We start from the raw sequence: 13,528 nt of genomic DNA, 5'->3' as shown, positions 1-13,528 counted from the left end.
TATATATACACACACACACACACACACACACATATTAATTGATTTCAGAGAGGAAGGGAAAGGGAGGGAAAAACCTCAATGATGAGAATCATCCATCAGTTGCCTCCTGCACACCCTCTACTGGGGATCAAGTCCGCAACCCGGGCATGTGTCCTTGACCAAAATCGAACCTGGGACTCTTCAGTCTGCAGGCCAATGGTCTATCCACTGAACCAAACCAGCTAGGACCCTGATAGACTTTTTTAAAATTGGAATTATGGATGATATTTTATTTTTTATGTATTATTTGGTGTGTTTTTTCTATAAAACTTTTTAAAAATAAAGAAACAGTTCTTAAAACATGTCCATAAATATACTATTTTATGTTTTTTAAAGAGATATGGTTTTAAACAGATGCTTTTATGCCACATAAGGTGTTTCTAAGAAGTCAGAATTTGAATCATACTGAAAATGAACTATAATAGAGGCTCCTTATCCAAAGCAACAGGTAGAAAACTGAACTGAGTCCCTCTCCACTGCAATCTCACTTACTAAAAATAAATTTAAGATACCTTTTTCTTATCATATTGCCTCATTAGATTGTTCACCCATATTCCTAACAATTGTAAGGTATGATACATCCAACTACGGATTACCATGTACCTACTGAAAATAAGGTAGGTGTAGATTACTGACAGTGTGTTGTACACTGTAATGTGTAGCACTTACAGAATATATAGAAATTCCATTTATTTAAAAAACACATGTATATACATACATATACAATTATGAGTGCTTGTAAATGCATGAAGGACATAAAACTGTTGACTGTGGTTACCACAGAGAGAGGAATAAACTTGGGGTAGAGGGGTACTTTTACTTTTTACCATATCTGTATGTATGCCATCTTACAGTGATCAGGAATAATCTTAATTATTTTACATTTTAAAACATTAAATGTGGGAATAAAGATCACCACTAAATCTTTTTTCAGTTCCTTTGGTTTGAGATGACTATTTTTAAATGCTCACCTTTACCCAAAGACTTAAAATTCACCAGTAAATTCTGATTCTCTTCGATTTTTCTCAGCTCTACCATTTTTAACTTACTTCCTTTTCCATTCTCTTTTACAGAACCATATTCAAAAGCTGCCCTTGACACCTTCCACTTCTTCTTCCCTGTATACTAATGTAGCATTTCCAAAGCATAGTCCATGAGGCGCTAATCTTTGATGATGTTCCAAAAAAGCAGGCTTGGACACTGTATATAAGAGCCTCCTCTGGAAGACTATTTCCTTAGTTAATTTAAACACACACACACACACACACACACACACACACACACACACACACACCCTTAATATGCTATGGGATACCTTCCTACTTCATCAACACAGAGTATTATGAGGGGCTTAAGAATAGCAGGGATTTCTTAGAATAAGTATTATTAAATTGTTACTACTGCTTTTTGTTGAGTTAGGCACATAAAACCACAAAAATCTTTAAAAACAAAAATCTACCACAAAATATTGAGCAGTGAGCGTTACAACTTCCCCCCAATAGTTTATCATTTTGTCTTTAACAGAACCAGGTACAGCCCCTGCCCTCCTGGAACTTTCAGTCAAATTGATGAGGTATATAGTAATTAAAAAGTCACACAAATATTAAACTGGAACTGCAGTGAGTGCCAAAAAGTACACGGTGTTGTAATAGCAAATAATAGGAGATCGAGTTTGTCAGGGAAAGCTTCCCTTAAGAAGTGGTAATTGGTGGACTAAGATCTAAGGATAAGACTGCGTTACCTCAGTGAAAGGAGACTAAAGGGCATTTTAGGCAGAGCCAGGAATAATTTGTACAAAGGCCCTGAAGCAAGAGAAAGTATGTCGAGCGACAGAAGCCTAGTACAGCTGGGGCACTGAGATTGAAAGAGGGTATACTAAGAGATGAAGTTAAAAAGGTAAAGATATTGGGACCAGTTCAGCTTGGCCTTTATCTTAAGAATAGCGTGATGCTATCATTTTAAAAATTCAATTTAATGATTTGACTTTTGGAAAAGATAATACACTCATAAAGTTCCAAAAGAAGACAATAAATTATAGAGATAAACAATTAAAAGTCTTATTCCTATTTCTGTACCCCTCCCACCTATGCTTCCCTACCCTGTCCTAGTTAATCACAGTTTCTTATACATTCTCCAGAGCTGTATAAGGGTTTTGAGCAGATTTGTTTTTTAAAATAACCACTGTAGCTACAGTGTGAAGGACAGACTGATAAGGAGCAAAAATGGAAGCATAGAAGAGTAAGAAGTGTTGAAGTAGTCTAGAAGAGAGAGGTGAGGTGGCTCTGACTAAAGTGATGAGCCAAGAGAGGGGGAGCCTCTGGCAGATGTGAGAAGGATTTAGAAGATAAAATGAACAAGAATCAGAGATTAGTTGGAAGTGCGTGGGGGCACGTGGCATGTTGGGTGAAGAACAGAATGATTTCAAGAATAAACAGATGACTTCCTGGTTTCTGGTTTCCAGAAGTGGATGAAAGGTAAGGCTATTCACTGAGATTAGAATGGTGGAAGAGAAACAGGTAGGGGACTCTGAATTCCACTTTAAAGATAATGTGTGTTTGAAATATTTTTAAGGTGCTCAAGGGGAGAATCCAGTAGGCAGCTGGATTTATGGATTTGGAGTATTGGGCTAGAGGTCTGTGCTCTAGAGAGAAGCCACTAAACCTCTGGATATAAATTTGGTAACTTAGTAGTTCAGAGTGAAGAGAAGAGGGCTTAGAATCGGGCCTTGAGAAATTCTAACATTCAAGGACAGAGGAAAGAAACATGGGCCTGAAAAGGAGACAGAGAAGAATGCCAGAGAGGTAGAAAAATATTGGAAGAGCAGTGTCATGGGAACTAACAGAAAAAGTACTTCAAGAACAATGGAGTGGTCAGTAGTGTTAAATTCTCCTGTGTATTTAAGATGATCCTGTTTTTAAAAATTCTATTGGGTTTAGAAATATGGAATGGTGTGTGTTTTTGTTTTGTGGGTATTTTTTGGGTGGTTTTGTTTTGTTGTTTTTTTTGCAAACTGAGTAGAAAGTTTTTCTTCTGTAATATTCAGGAGAAAAGCACAAGTGACATTGATTGAATGCTGAGTAAGCAATAAGGAAATGGAGAATCCAAATAGTGATAAATCTTTTAAGAAATCTGATTATGAAGGAAAGGAATAAGACATGGTGGTACCTGAGATAAATAAGAGTTGTGATTTGTTTAAATAGAAAAGATTTGAGCTTATTTAAAAGTTGAATGGGAATCTCAAGGGACCCAAATAGTCAAAACAAATTTGAAAAAGAAGCAAGTTAGGACTCACACTTCCTGGTATCAAAACATATTATAAAGCAACATTAATCAAAACAGTTGATACTGGCATAAAGACATACCTACAGACCAGTGGATTAGAATAGAGAGAGCCCATAAGTAAACCCTCACACATATGGTCGAATGATCTTCCACAAGAGTATCAAGACCACTCAATGGGAAAAGGAGAGTCTCTTCAACAAGTGGTGCTGGAAAAACTGAATACCCACATGAAAAAAAAAAAAGATTGGCTTTTATCTCATGCTATACACAAATATTAATTCAAAATGGATTAAAGACCTTTATTTAGACCCCAAACTACAAAACTCCTTGAAGAAACTATCGGGAAAAGTTTCATGACATTGGATTTAACCATTTCTTGGATATGACACCAAAAGCATAGACCACAAAAGCAAAAGTAGACAAATGGGATTCCATCAAACTTTAAAACTTTTGTGTATCAAAGGACAAAATCAACAAAGTGAAAAGTCAACCTACAGAGTGGAAGAAAATATTTACAAATCACATATCTGACAAAGGGTTAATAGCCAGAATATATTTTTAAAGGTCTTATTACTTAACAACAAAAAATAAAATACCCCAATTAAAATATATGCAATGAACTTTAATAGACATTTCAATGGCCAACAAGCATATGAAAAAAAATGCTCAACATCACTAATCAATAGAGAAATGCAAATTAAAACAAGATATCACCTTACACCCATTAGTATAGCTACTATATAAAAAACACACACACAACAAAAACAAGTGTTAGGATGGGAAAAAAGTGGAACCCTTGTGCACTGTTGATGGAACAATAAAATGATGTGACCTCTATGCAAAACAGTATGGAAGTCTGCAAAAAATTAAAAATAGAGCTATCATCTAATTCGGCAACCCCACTTATGAGTATACTAGAGGCCCGGTGCATGGAAATTCATGCACTTGGAGGGGTCCCTCAGGCAGGCCTGTGCCCTCAGTCCAGCCTGTGCCCTCAGTGGATGTCTGAATGCCGGCTTAGGCCCGTTCCCCATGGAATTATTAACTTAATAAACCCATGAGTTAGATATTTTATCTTCATTTTATAGTTAATCACTCTGGCATGAATAGGTGAAGTAACTTCCCCAAAGTCACACAGTTAATAAAGCCAAAAGTGATACCAAGAAGAAATAATTTGTGCTTTCCACAAGAGAAGTGACCATCATGTGGGGTCCTGAGAAGGCCAGAGGCAATGGGGTCCAAAGTTTAGACCAGAGGTTCCCACACTTTCTCAGTCCACAGCACCCTTTGCGTCTCAGGAATTTTATGGTGCCTTTTGGCCAAAAGAAATACCTGCCATGCCATTTAATAAACAAACTCAAACAACTTAATCATTATGTCCCAACAACTTAGTAGCCATTTGAGAGCATAACAACAGAAACTGAAAAAAAAAATTGATTTAATTCCAAAATAACCACAACTACACATTAATAAGTTGCATGCATTAATGAAGTTGGGCACTATACAACTTCTCCAACTTTGGAATCAGACTGGACAACCTTACCCTTGTTCCTGTTCTAAGTTAATTGTTGAGTGGTACTTGCTTTCTATTACACAAGCCCTAAAAATCCAGCTTCATAAAGATATGACACCTTTGGAAGGAATGCAGTGTCATCTAATGTGAAACTCTGCACTAACTTGGAGCCACTTATCTGTATAGTGCCCAACAGAATTCTTGTGTTTTCCAAAATTTTTAACTATCCTGCAAGACTCCAGTGAATTCATTGCAATCCTCAGGGTACCTCAGTGCACAGTTTGAGAACTGTGGGTCTAGATGGAATCCTTGACCTTAGATAGGAGTAGGGACTGTTGCTCTACCATGGCAGGACGATAGACACAGATATAGTGGAGATTTATATGCTTGGCACACAGTGTAACTGGGATCTCACAATTCAACCTAGGATTCTACTTAGCCCAAGGAGACTACCAAATGATAGGTACTTCACTGCGAGGAGCCACTGTGAATATTTTATATACAACACTATTTTATGAGAAGCACAGTTATAACTGCTTTTCATTTCATAGTTACTTAAGTAGCATATCTGCTAACCTAATAGTAGTTATTTTTTTTAACTTTAGGGTATAAATTACAATTTGGCAAAAGCACTTGCTGTGTTTTCTTTATCAGCTACGTTGGCATATATGTATATGTATAACATAATATTCTCAAATATCAGTAATGTAAAGTTGATGAGTTCTCACACCCAATCTTAGATTATTTTAGTTTATATATTTCTAACTGGCTCATTCCAAATTGTGCCTCTAATAGAAAGTTCTAAATTTGAAATAAGTCATGTTTTAAGTTTTTGTGTAAAATTTTTGTATAGGTATTTAAATATAATACATTAAAACTTTTCTCATTAGCCCTGGCCAGTATGGCTCAGTTGGTTGGAGCATTGTCCTGTATACCAAAAGGTTGCGATCTGTCCAGTCAGGGTGCACACCCAGGTTTCAGGTTCAATCCCCAGTCGGGGCACATGTGGGAGACAACTGATTGATGTTTCTCTTTCTCCCTCTAATATAATTTTTTTAAAAAGTCTTCTCATTAGCTAGCTATTAAAGTCATTTTACTTTCCCTTTAAAAAACAGATAAGTGTTTGTTCTACTTAGTAAAATATATATCAAAATAAAGGAACTAGATTATTCAGATTTGAACTCATTTAGCTTTCTATGTATTAACTATAACTGAATATATGAGGAAAAGTCATAGTTCTATACTGGTTTCCTTTGGGGCAAAATACCTTGAAGTTTCCAAAACATTCGCAGGCACAAATGCCAAGGGCAAAGGCAGGAAATTATGAGTTTCTTTAAAGAAATATTTTAAAATAAAAACAATTTATAAAAGAGAAGAAAGAACCATTTATGAAAAGAACAGGAAGGAAATTTTGATTGATGACACAAAGACACATAATTATAAAGAAGATTAAAGTTTTCTTTATGTCATAACCATGTTCCAAAACTGGGTTCATTTCTGTATTTTTAAGAGTACTCAATCAATGCATGAATAGATTATCATAGATCATCAAACTTTGGATTGAGGGAGTCACGATACAATGTGAACTCTATTTTTACTTGAAAGGCATGAATTTTTTGCCTAAAAAAGAAAAATTATCAGGACATGATATTAAACCTCCTAGCTGAACATGAAGATTACTAGGTATAGTGCTATGTGTGTACAAACACACAGACATACATTCTTACTTTTAGTGTAAATTTTTGTGGGTGTGATGAGCATGGACATATACCAGAGTTCCTTCAGGAAGAATGGAAGCTGGGAACATAGCTGACTGACAAAGCCCACACTTTCCCCAAGGGCTACTAGCCAATGACTGAATACGGTGGGTATTAGTCCAATAGGAAACTCCTCTAATGAGCAAATTTGGCTCAGGTACTCCCATTTGGCCTGGCTGAAACTTTCTCGGCACCATACTGCAGTTTGAGGCTCTTTATAGCCAAGCCTTTCTTCCTTCTCCCTTCACAGGGTCAGACCAGCATTATAGCTCTCCCCACCCACTCCTGTTCCCTTCCCCTTTATCTTTCACATCTCCCCCCAGGTCCCTTCCATTCCTAGTACCATCTTGACATCTGTTTCTCAGAAGCACTCTGGGCATGTTTTAAAATATTTCAACTAAAGAAATACATATATAAATTGCTAAAATGTCAAAGAATACTTGAAATTAAAACAGCCGTGTACTGTCTTATTTCACCACAACCTCTCATACCACTCTCAAATGTACCATTTTCAACTCTTAGTAATTTCTTCTGATTCTACTGCCACATTTCTAAATATGTTGGGTCACTTAGAACTGCATTCAGGTGCATATAACATAAACCTAAAAAAATTATTACTTAACTGAAGGGGAGCTTGTTTTTCCTAAGAGGACAAGAAATCTGGAGTTAGGCAGTCCATGGCTGATAAGACATCTCCATGCTATCTATCATCAGGTTCCAGGCACCTACTGTCCATTCCCTTCTCCTTTATTAAGTAGCTTTTCATCAACATTACTCCAGCAATTATCCCCTTTCCTGCATCGAATTTTCCCCCACTGGATCACTCCCATTATCAAACCAACAGAAATAGATGTTATTTCTCCCAGCTAAATAAGAAAATAAACATCTTTTGACCCCACCTCTCCTGCCCTGTTTCTTTATTTCCTTTATAACATAACCCTTTCTTATGCTGTAAACCTAATTTCTTTCCTCCCATTAGCTCTTAAATGCATTCCAATCAGGCTTCTGCCCACACCATCTACCGAAACTGCTCATATCCAGGTCACTGATGACCTATATGTTACTCTATCCCAAGCATGTCAAACTCGCGGCTGGCAGGGCATGTGGCCCACTGGCTGCGAGTTTGACATGCTTGCTCCATCCACTGGTCAATCTCAGACATCTTGTTACTGGTATCTTACATGCCAGTTATACCTGATATTCTTCTTGGAACTTAATTTCATGGACACCATACTGCCTTCAGTGTGGTCTACCTCTTACGCTAGTCCTTCTCATCTCCTTTCTCCATCTCTCCAATCCCCAAATGCTGGAGGACCCCAGGGATCAGCCCTTCAGCCCCTCCCTAGGTGATCTTCAGCAACCTCTTGGCTTTAATATCATCTGTGGGGTTTCCTCAAAAAGTTCTCTCTCTAGCTCAGACCTTTCTCTGAACTACAGATTCCTATAACCAACTGTCTATTTGATTTCTCCACCTGAATATCTAATGGGCATTTCAAACATTGATGTCCAAAACTGAGCTCCTGATGTTTCCTCAAACTTGTTCTCCATCTTCCCTTTACAGTGAATGGTAACTCTATTGCTCAGAAATTTCTTCTATACCCCACATTTGATCCATCAACAAATTCTGATGGCTCAAAACTTAAATTATACTCAGAACTTGGCCACTTCTCACCACTTAACCACTCCCGTAAGTCAAAACCACCATTATGACTCACCTGAACTACGGAAACAGCCTTTTAACTTATCTCCAATTTGATCTTTGTTCCCTTCAATCTGATCGATCCAATTAAAAAATCAGAAAAAAAAAAGTAAATCAGATCAAGTTCCTCCTCCACTCAAAAATCTTCAAGGGTTTCCCATCACACTTGGAGTTAAGGAAAGTCCTTTCAGAAGCCTACAAGGCCTTATATAACTAGTGTCTCATTTCCTCTGGTCTCAATTCTTATACTCTTCTCCATCGTGGTATAAATTTAACAGTGTCTTAATGCTGAAACTTTTATTACCTAAGAATAGTTTGTTAAATGATTTTAGAAATTCGGAGCAGGAAATTATTCAACATTTTCTCATAATGAAATCATTCTGGGAGACTGAAAAACAATGAGAAATGTATTTGATAGCTAGTAAAATTAAACTGAATTACACCTCACACTTTTATTGCATTTTAAACTAGGAATAGGAATAGTCTGGAAAACCAACTTCAAAAGGCAATTTTCATTCAAAACATATTGATTTATAAACTTATGAATTTGTAAGTGGAAAGAATTATTTTTAAAATGATACAATTTATGTGTAACTGGATCAACAACATGAACTAAGTTCTGGTAATGATGACAACCTATAAAATCTCATTGTTCAACAGAGGGAAAATCCAAGCACTGACTGCATCTTCTGAAATCCTTTAAGTTGTTGCAGTTGCCTTGCTGATTTCTAAACAATTTGACTTTTTGTAGAAATAAGGATTCCTTGAGAAGAAGACAACAAGATAAATTCCATAAATCCTAAATTTGCCATGGAGGGCAAGGATGAAAAAATATTTACCTGATGCACAAAAGAGGGATCCTAAGAGAGCTTATGGTAATGATTTATTTATTTTGCAACTAAGAAAGGCTTAGGGAATCCTTTTAAACATTTAGCTTGCTCACCAAATTTTTAATTTACTGTGATATGAGAGATCTTTAGGAAAAGACATATAGACATATTTTTAGAAGATCTAGCTAACAGTCCTGTCTAGAAACTAAGGAAGTGGATGGATTATGTTAAGAGGTCTCTCAAAGGCCCTAAAGATGTGGGGACTAACACAGAGTTGTGGGCAGGGTGGAGGTAAAGTTATCTTGTTAAAATATATCACTCAAGAGTATGCTGGTTATAAAAGATCTATTTTAGGAATATCTTATCAATCATAAAAATAAAGCACAAAATATAAAAAAGGTAAGTTCCGCCTTGGTCCAATGGCTCAGTTGGTTAGATTGTCTTCCCATACACCAAAAGGTTGGGAGTTCGATTCCTGGTCAGGGCACATACCTAGGTTGTGGGTTAATCCCTGGTGGGGGCAAATACGGGAGGCAACCAATTGCAGATCACTGTTTCTCACATCTATGTTTCCCTCTCCCCGCCTCTCTCTCTAAAATCAATAAACATACTCCCATGAGGATTTTTTTAAAAGTAGACTCACTGATATAACAGCATAAGAAAACAGTACTTCAAGTGGCTGTAAATTACAAAAGCAATTTTGTATATATTTATCATGCACATTCCTTTTCTGAGTTGAATTAATTCACTAGTGAAGGACATTCCTCTCCATGCTCCCCCACACAGACATACACACAAACTTGCTTATTAAATTAAAATGCAATAAAACCTATTTTAAAAGGATTGCCTATTGGGATGCTCCACTGCATATTTTAAGATACCTGACATGTTCCAACTTACCCTGTGCAACGGTAAGGGTGGAGGCCATGAGACACACCTCATACTATAGGTGGTAGGCATGCCCTCCAGTCAAGTAATTTTATGCTTGCTTTTAAGGTGAGTAATGGCATTGAGAAGTACAATTTGAGTTGTACTAACTTTAAAACTTTCTGGAGCATACTTTATATTCAAGTTTTAAAGTCTGATTAAAACTTTTATGAAAACAAATTATGAATTTTTAAATAATCCCATTATTTTGAATAGTATCCTAAATTGAAATTAAGAAGTATTATGGTTCTAAAAATATTATTTCAGCCTTATTAAACAGTCTCTGGAAAGTAATAATTTATGTCAGTTGAGGAGGTAACTAAATAGTTACCTTCATGAGTAAAGTTGACGAGTTTAAACAAAAAAATGAGGAAAAATTAGAGTCCACTAAAATGATAGTCTATATTTGAGTAGTAGATTAAGATTATGTTCCTAATTACTACAAATTCAATGTTGTAGATTTATAGATAGAGCCATGAACTTCAGATAACAGTAGACTTAAAGTAAGTCAAATTGTAAACAAATAAGAATTTAAATTGATACAGGATATTCAATTCCATAAAAGTTATAATTATTAGAACTGATGTACCTTCAATTATATGTATGAGTAGAATATGACTAATGATTTTTTTTTATCATAAGCAAGTAAAATTTTCCTAAGCAAATAGTATTTTTAAGCCAATCAGCAAGGCTGAGGCATTTGTCCATTATTTTATGATCAATGAACACTAATTATTATGATGAAGTCCTGAATCTAGGCTTATTCAACATGTAACTCCTTATCTAGGTCTTAATAGTGCTGTCCAATAAAAATTTCTTTGGTGAAAATGTACTGTATAGACATTGTCTACTGAACACTTAAAATGTGGGTAGTTCAACTGAGGATCTGAATTTTTAATTTAATTTAAATTTATATTTAAATAGCCAGAGGTGACTCGTGGCTACCATATTAAACAGGACAGCTTAGAAGCTTCAAAAAATAAAAATAAAAAAGAGCAAATGTCTTATTATGTTAGGTCAACTCTAGTCTATTGATTTCCATAAGCATGGCATTCACAAATATTTACAGAGTGGTATGCCAAAACACCTTTTGTCCTATAGTTCTATCCTCATTCAAAATTATGATTAAATTTATACCGGTAAATATTTAATACAACAGTCAGACAATTCCAAACAATAAATACCACTGAAAAGATTTTTAGTAGTGCCCACAGTGTGTCAGTACAACTACACTGATTAATGAGGTAGCCTGGTGGCCTGTGTCAATCTGTCTCATGTTAGTTCTAGAATGACTAGAATTCAAACTATGAAATATCCACTCCTAAAAAGTTTTTGTCCATTACCTATCATAACACAAGAATACCAATTGCTGCATAGTTTTCAGCTCCATCGGTTAAACACTGCAAACGCACGTCAAACCATTTTACCTGACAGACATATTTGTTCTTCCATTTGCTCAGCACACACTGACTGTTTTGCATCAGCTCCTGAAGGAAACAGAAGAAGAGAGTGCAGTTGGCTATTCACATTTTCATTATCAGTTAAAGTGCCTCTGATTTGCAAACCGAAAAAAAGAAAGAAAGAAAGAAGAAAAAAAAAGATCAGCATGCCACACAAAGATGCAACTGTTTTGAAACTCCTCACCGGACAAAAGCAAAGCTCTCATCGCCAGGAGAGCCGATCCTTTATGAAAATTAAAGCTGTTGAAAGATGTTTTAAAACAGATTTGTTTGTTGCCATTTTTGAAACTTTTGGAAAGATACCTCCAACTCCTTGAGTGAGTCCCGAAGTTTTTCTGGACGTCTGTTTTTGAGAGTCCACGGATAACCTCGTGCTGGCAAATAAAACACGTACTACAGTTAGTTAAACATGACTTAAGGAAACGCTACTAAGCAGTGTGCCTAAGGAAGGTTAAAATAAAACACCTCCTTAATTGAGAGGAAGTGGGCTTCATTTCCATCATCGAATGACAGCCTTTTGAAAGGCTTTGTCATAAGAACAGAACTTTTACCACAAAACAATCTTCCTGATCATAATTTTATGATGACAACCAACAAGGCTCAGAGAATGCCTGGGAAAGTTTCCCAGGCCTGTGAACCTAGTAATTAAAGGTAAATGACCCCCTCTTTAACAAAAAATAACATTTTCTTTTATAACATTAAATGTTCAATCCAAAAAAAATCCAAATTCTCAAACCTGAAAATTCCTAATGAGAAAATGAATACAGTGAGAAAAGAAGTAAAATACAAAAACAAAATATATACAGAAAAATGAATTTTAAATTAAGCATCACATACTAAGATTAAGGAAAAAATGGAGACAAATCTAAGTTTTAACAAATTAGGCACTAATAGTGCTCTTTTTTATGTAAAACAATCCTCTTTAAAATCTACACCACAATTCAATATCACCACAAAGCTTTGCTGTGTTTTAAATACATTTAATTAAAAGATAAAATTATTTAGTAGAGTTAGCCTAAGTCAAACTAAAAATAAGTTTTTTTAAAAAAAATTAACAAAATGTTAAATTGATAATATCTATTTCATCATAGGAATAAATTAATCTTTGAATTCTCCTACATAATAATTTTAAATAAGAGTTCTATATATGTGTGTATGTATGTGAATATACATATAATATGTAGTATATAGATATTAAAATTTTACAGTAGAATTGCTATATGTCTTATTTCAGCAAGTTTATTTTTAAAACATAATTTATGATGTAAAGAGCATCTGTGCAAATTTTAAAACCTGTTACAGCTCCTAATAGAGTATTTTTAAAAATTAAATGTCATTGACCATTTAAAACAATAGAACAAGTAGGATTTTCAGAGCCATCTATATTCCAAACAAAATGTAAATTATATTTAAGCCATTAAAACCATACTATATTGTAGAGATATTACATTAACACATTTAAATATTTTAGAACGGAAAGCTAGAGAGAATAAAATGTTAATATTGGTCATTACAAATCTTATTTTCTTAAAAGAGGTAAAACAATGATTTAGGCATAGGACAAATAATAAAATGTTATCAGAATTTAAGCACAATACATTTAAGTATATTAACTAATATAAATATTCATTAAGAAAGTTTATGCTTATATAAACATATAAAAACTGGATAGAGATTTCAATGGTCTAAATTAGAAATTCCTAACAAATACAATTCTTACTCATTTGTTTATATGGCTAAAGAATGAGAATTTATAATTATAAGAAATTTAGAAGGAATATATCATTTCCTATTTGTACAGAAAGCTTAAAATATTTGTTAAACTGAATCTTCAGGGATATTAAAATTCCAGTTTTATAATTATTCCATAAAATATATAAAGAAAGCTTACATTCTGCCAGTTTCTGCTTTGCTTCTAAGTTACCATGCTCTGTCGCTGATACTGTGGTGGAAGAGTTGGAAAGAAGAAAAAAAAAGTAGAAATTATTTTTTAACACTTTGTATTTTTATATGCACATATA

General features: G+C 34.8%; 1 protein-coding gene across 4 annotated transcripts in view; it reads right to left on the bottom strand.

Annotated features, from left to right (window-relative positions):
- Window positions 1-13,528, bottom strand: part of WDPCP (WD repeat containing planar cell polarity effector) — a 246,207-nt gene that overhangs the window by 165,242 nt on the left and 67,437 nt on the right. For all 4 annotated transcript variants that reach the window (XR_314622.2, XM_014532062.1, XM_014532063.1 and 1 more), the window contains exons 4-6: window positions 13,399-13,449; window positions 11,811-11,881; window positions 11,475-11,534 (exon numbers count right to left, since the gene is read on the bottom strand). Coding sequence is in view for 3 of the 4 variants with exons in the window: in XM_014532062.1 (XP_014387548.1) it covers window positions 11,475-11,534; window positions 11,811-11,881; window positions 13,399-13,449 (182 nt within the window). In the remaining variant the exon portion in view is untranslated. The remainder of the gene's footprint in view (window positions 1-11,474; window positions 11,535-11,810; window positions 11,882-13,398; window positions 13,450-13,528) is intronic.

Source organism: Myotis brandtii, unplaced genomic scaffold (assembly GCF_000412655.1).
Source record: "Myotis brandtii unplaced genomic scaffold, ASM41265v1 scaffold84, whole genome shotgun sequence".
NCBI classification, from domain to species: domain Eukaryota; kingdom Metazoa; phylum Chordata; class Mammalia; order Chiroptera; family Vespertilionidae; genus Myotis; species Myotis brandtii.
The sequence above is the reverse complement of the archived record's forward strand: the minus strand, read 5'-3'. Positions and strand labels throughout refer to the sequence as shown.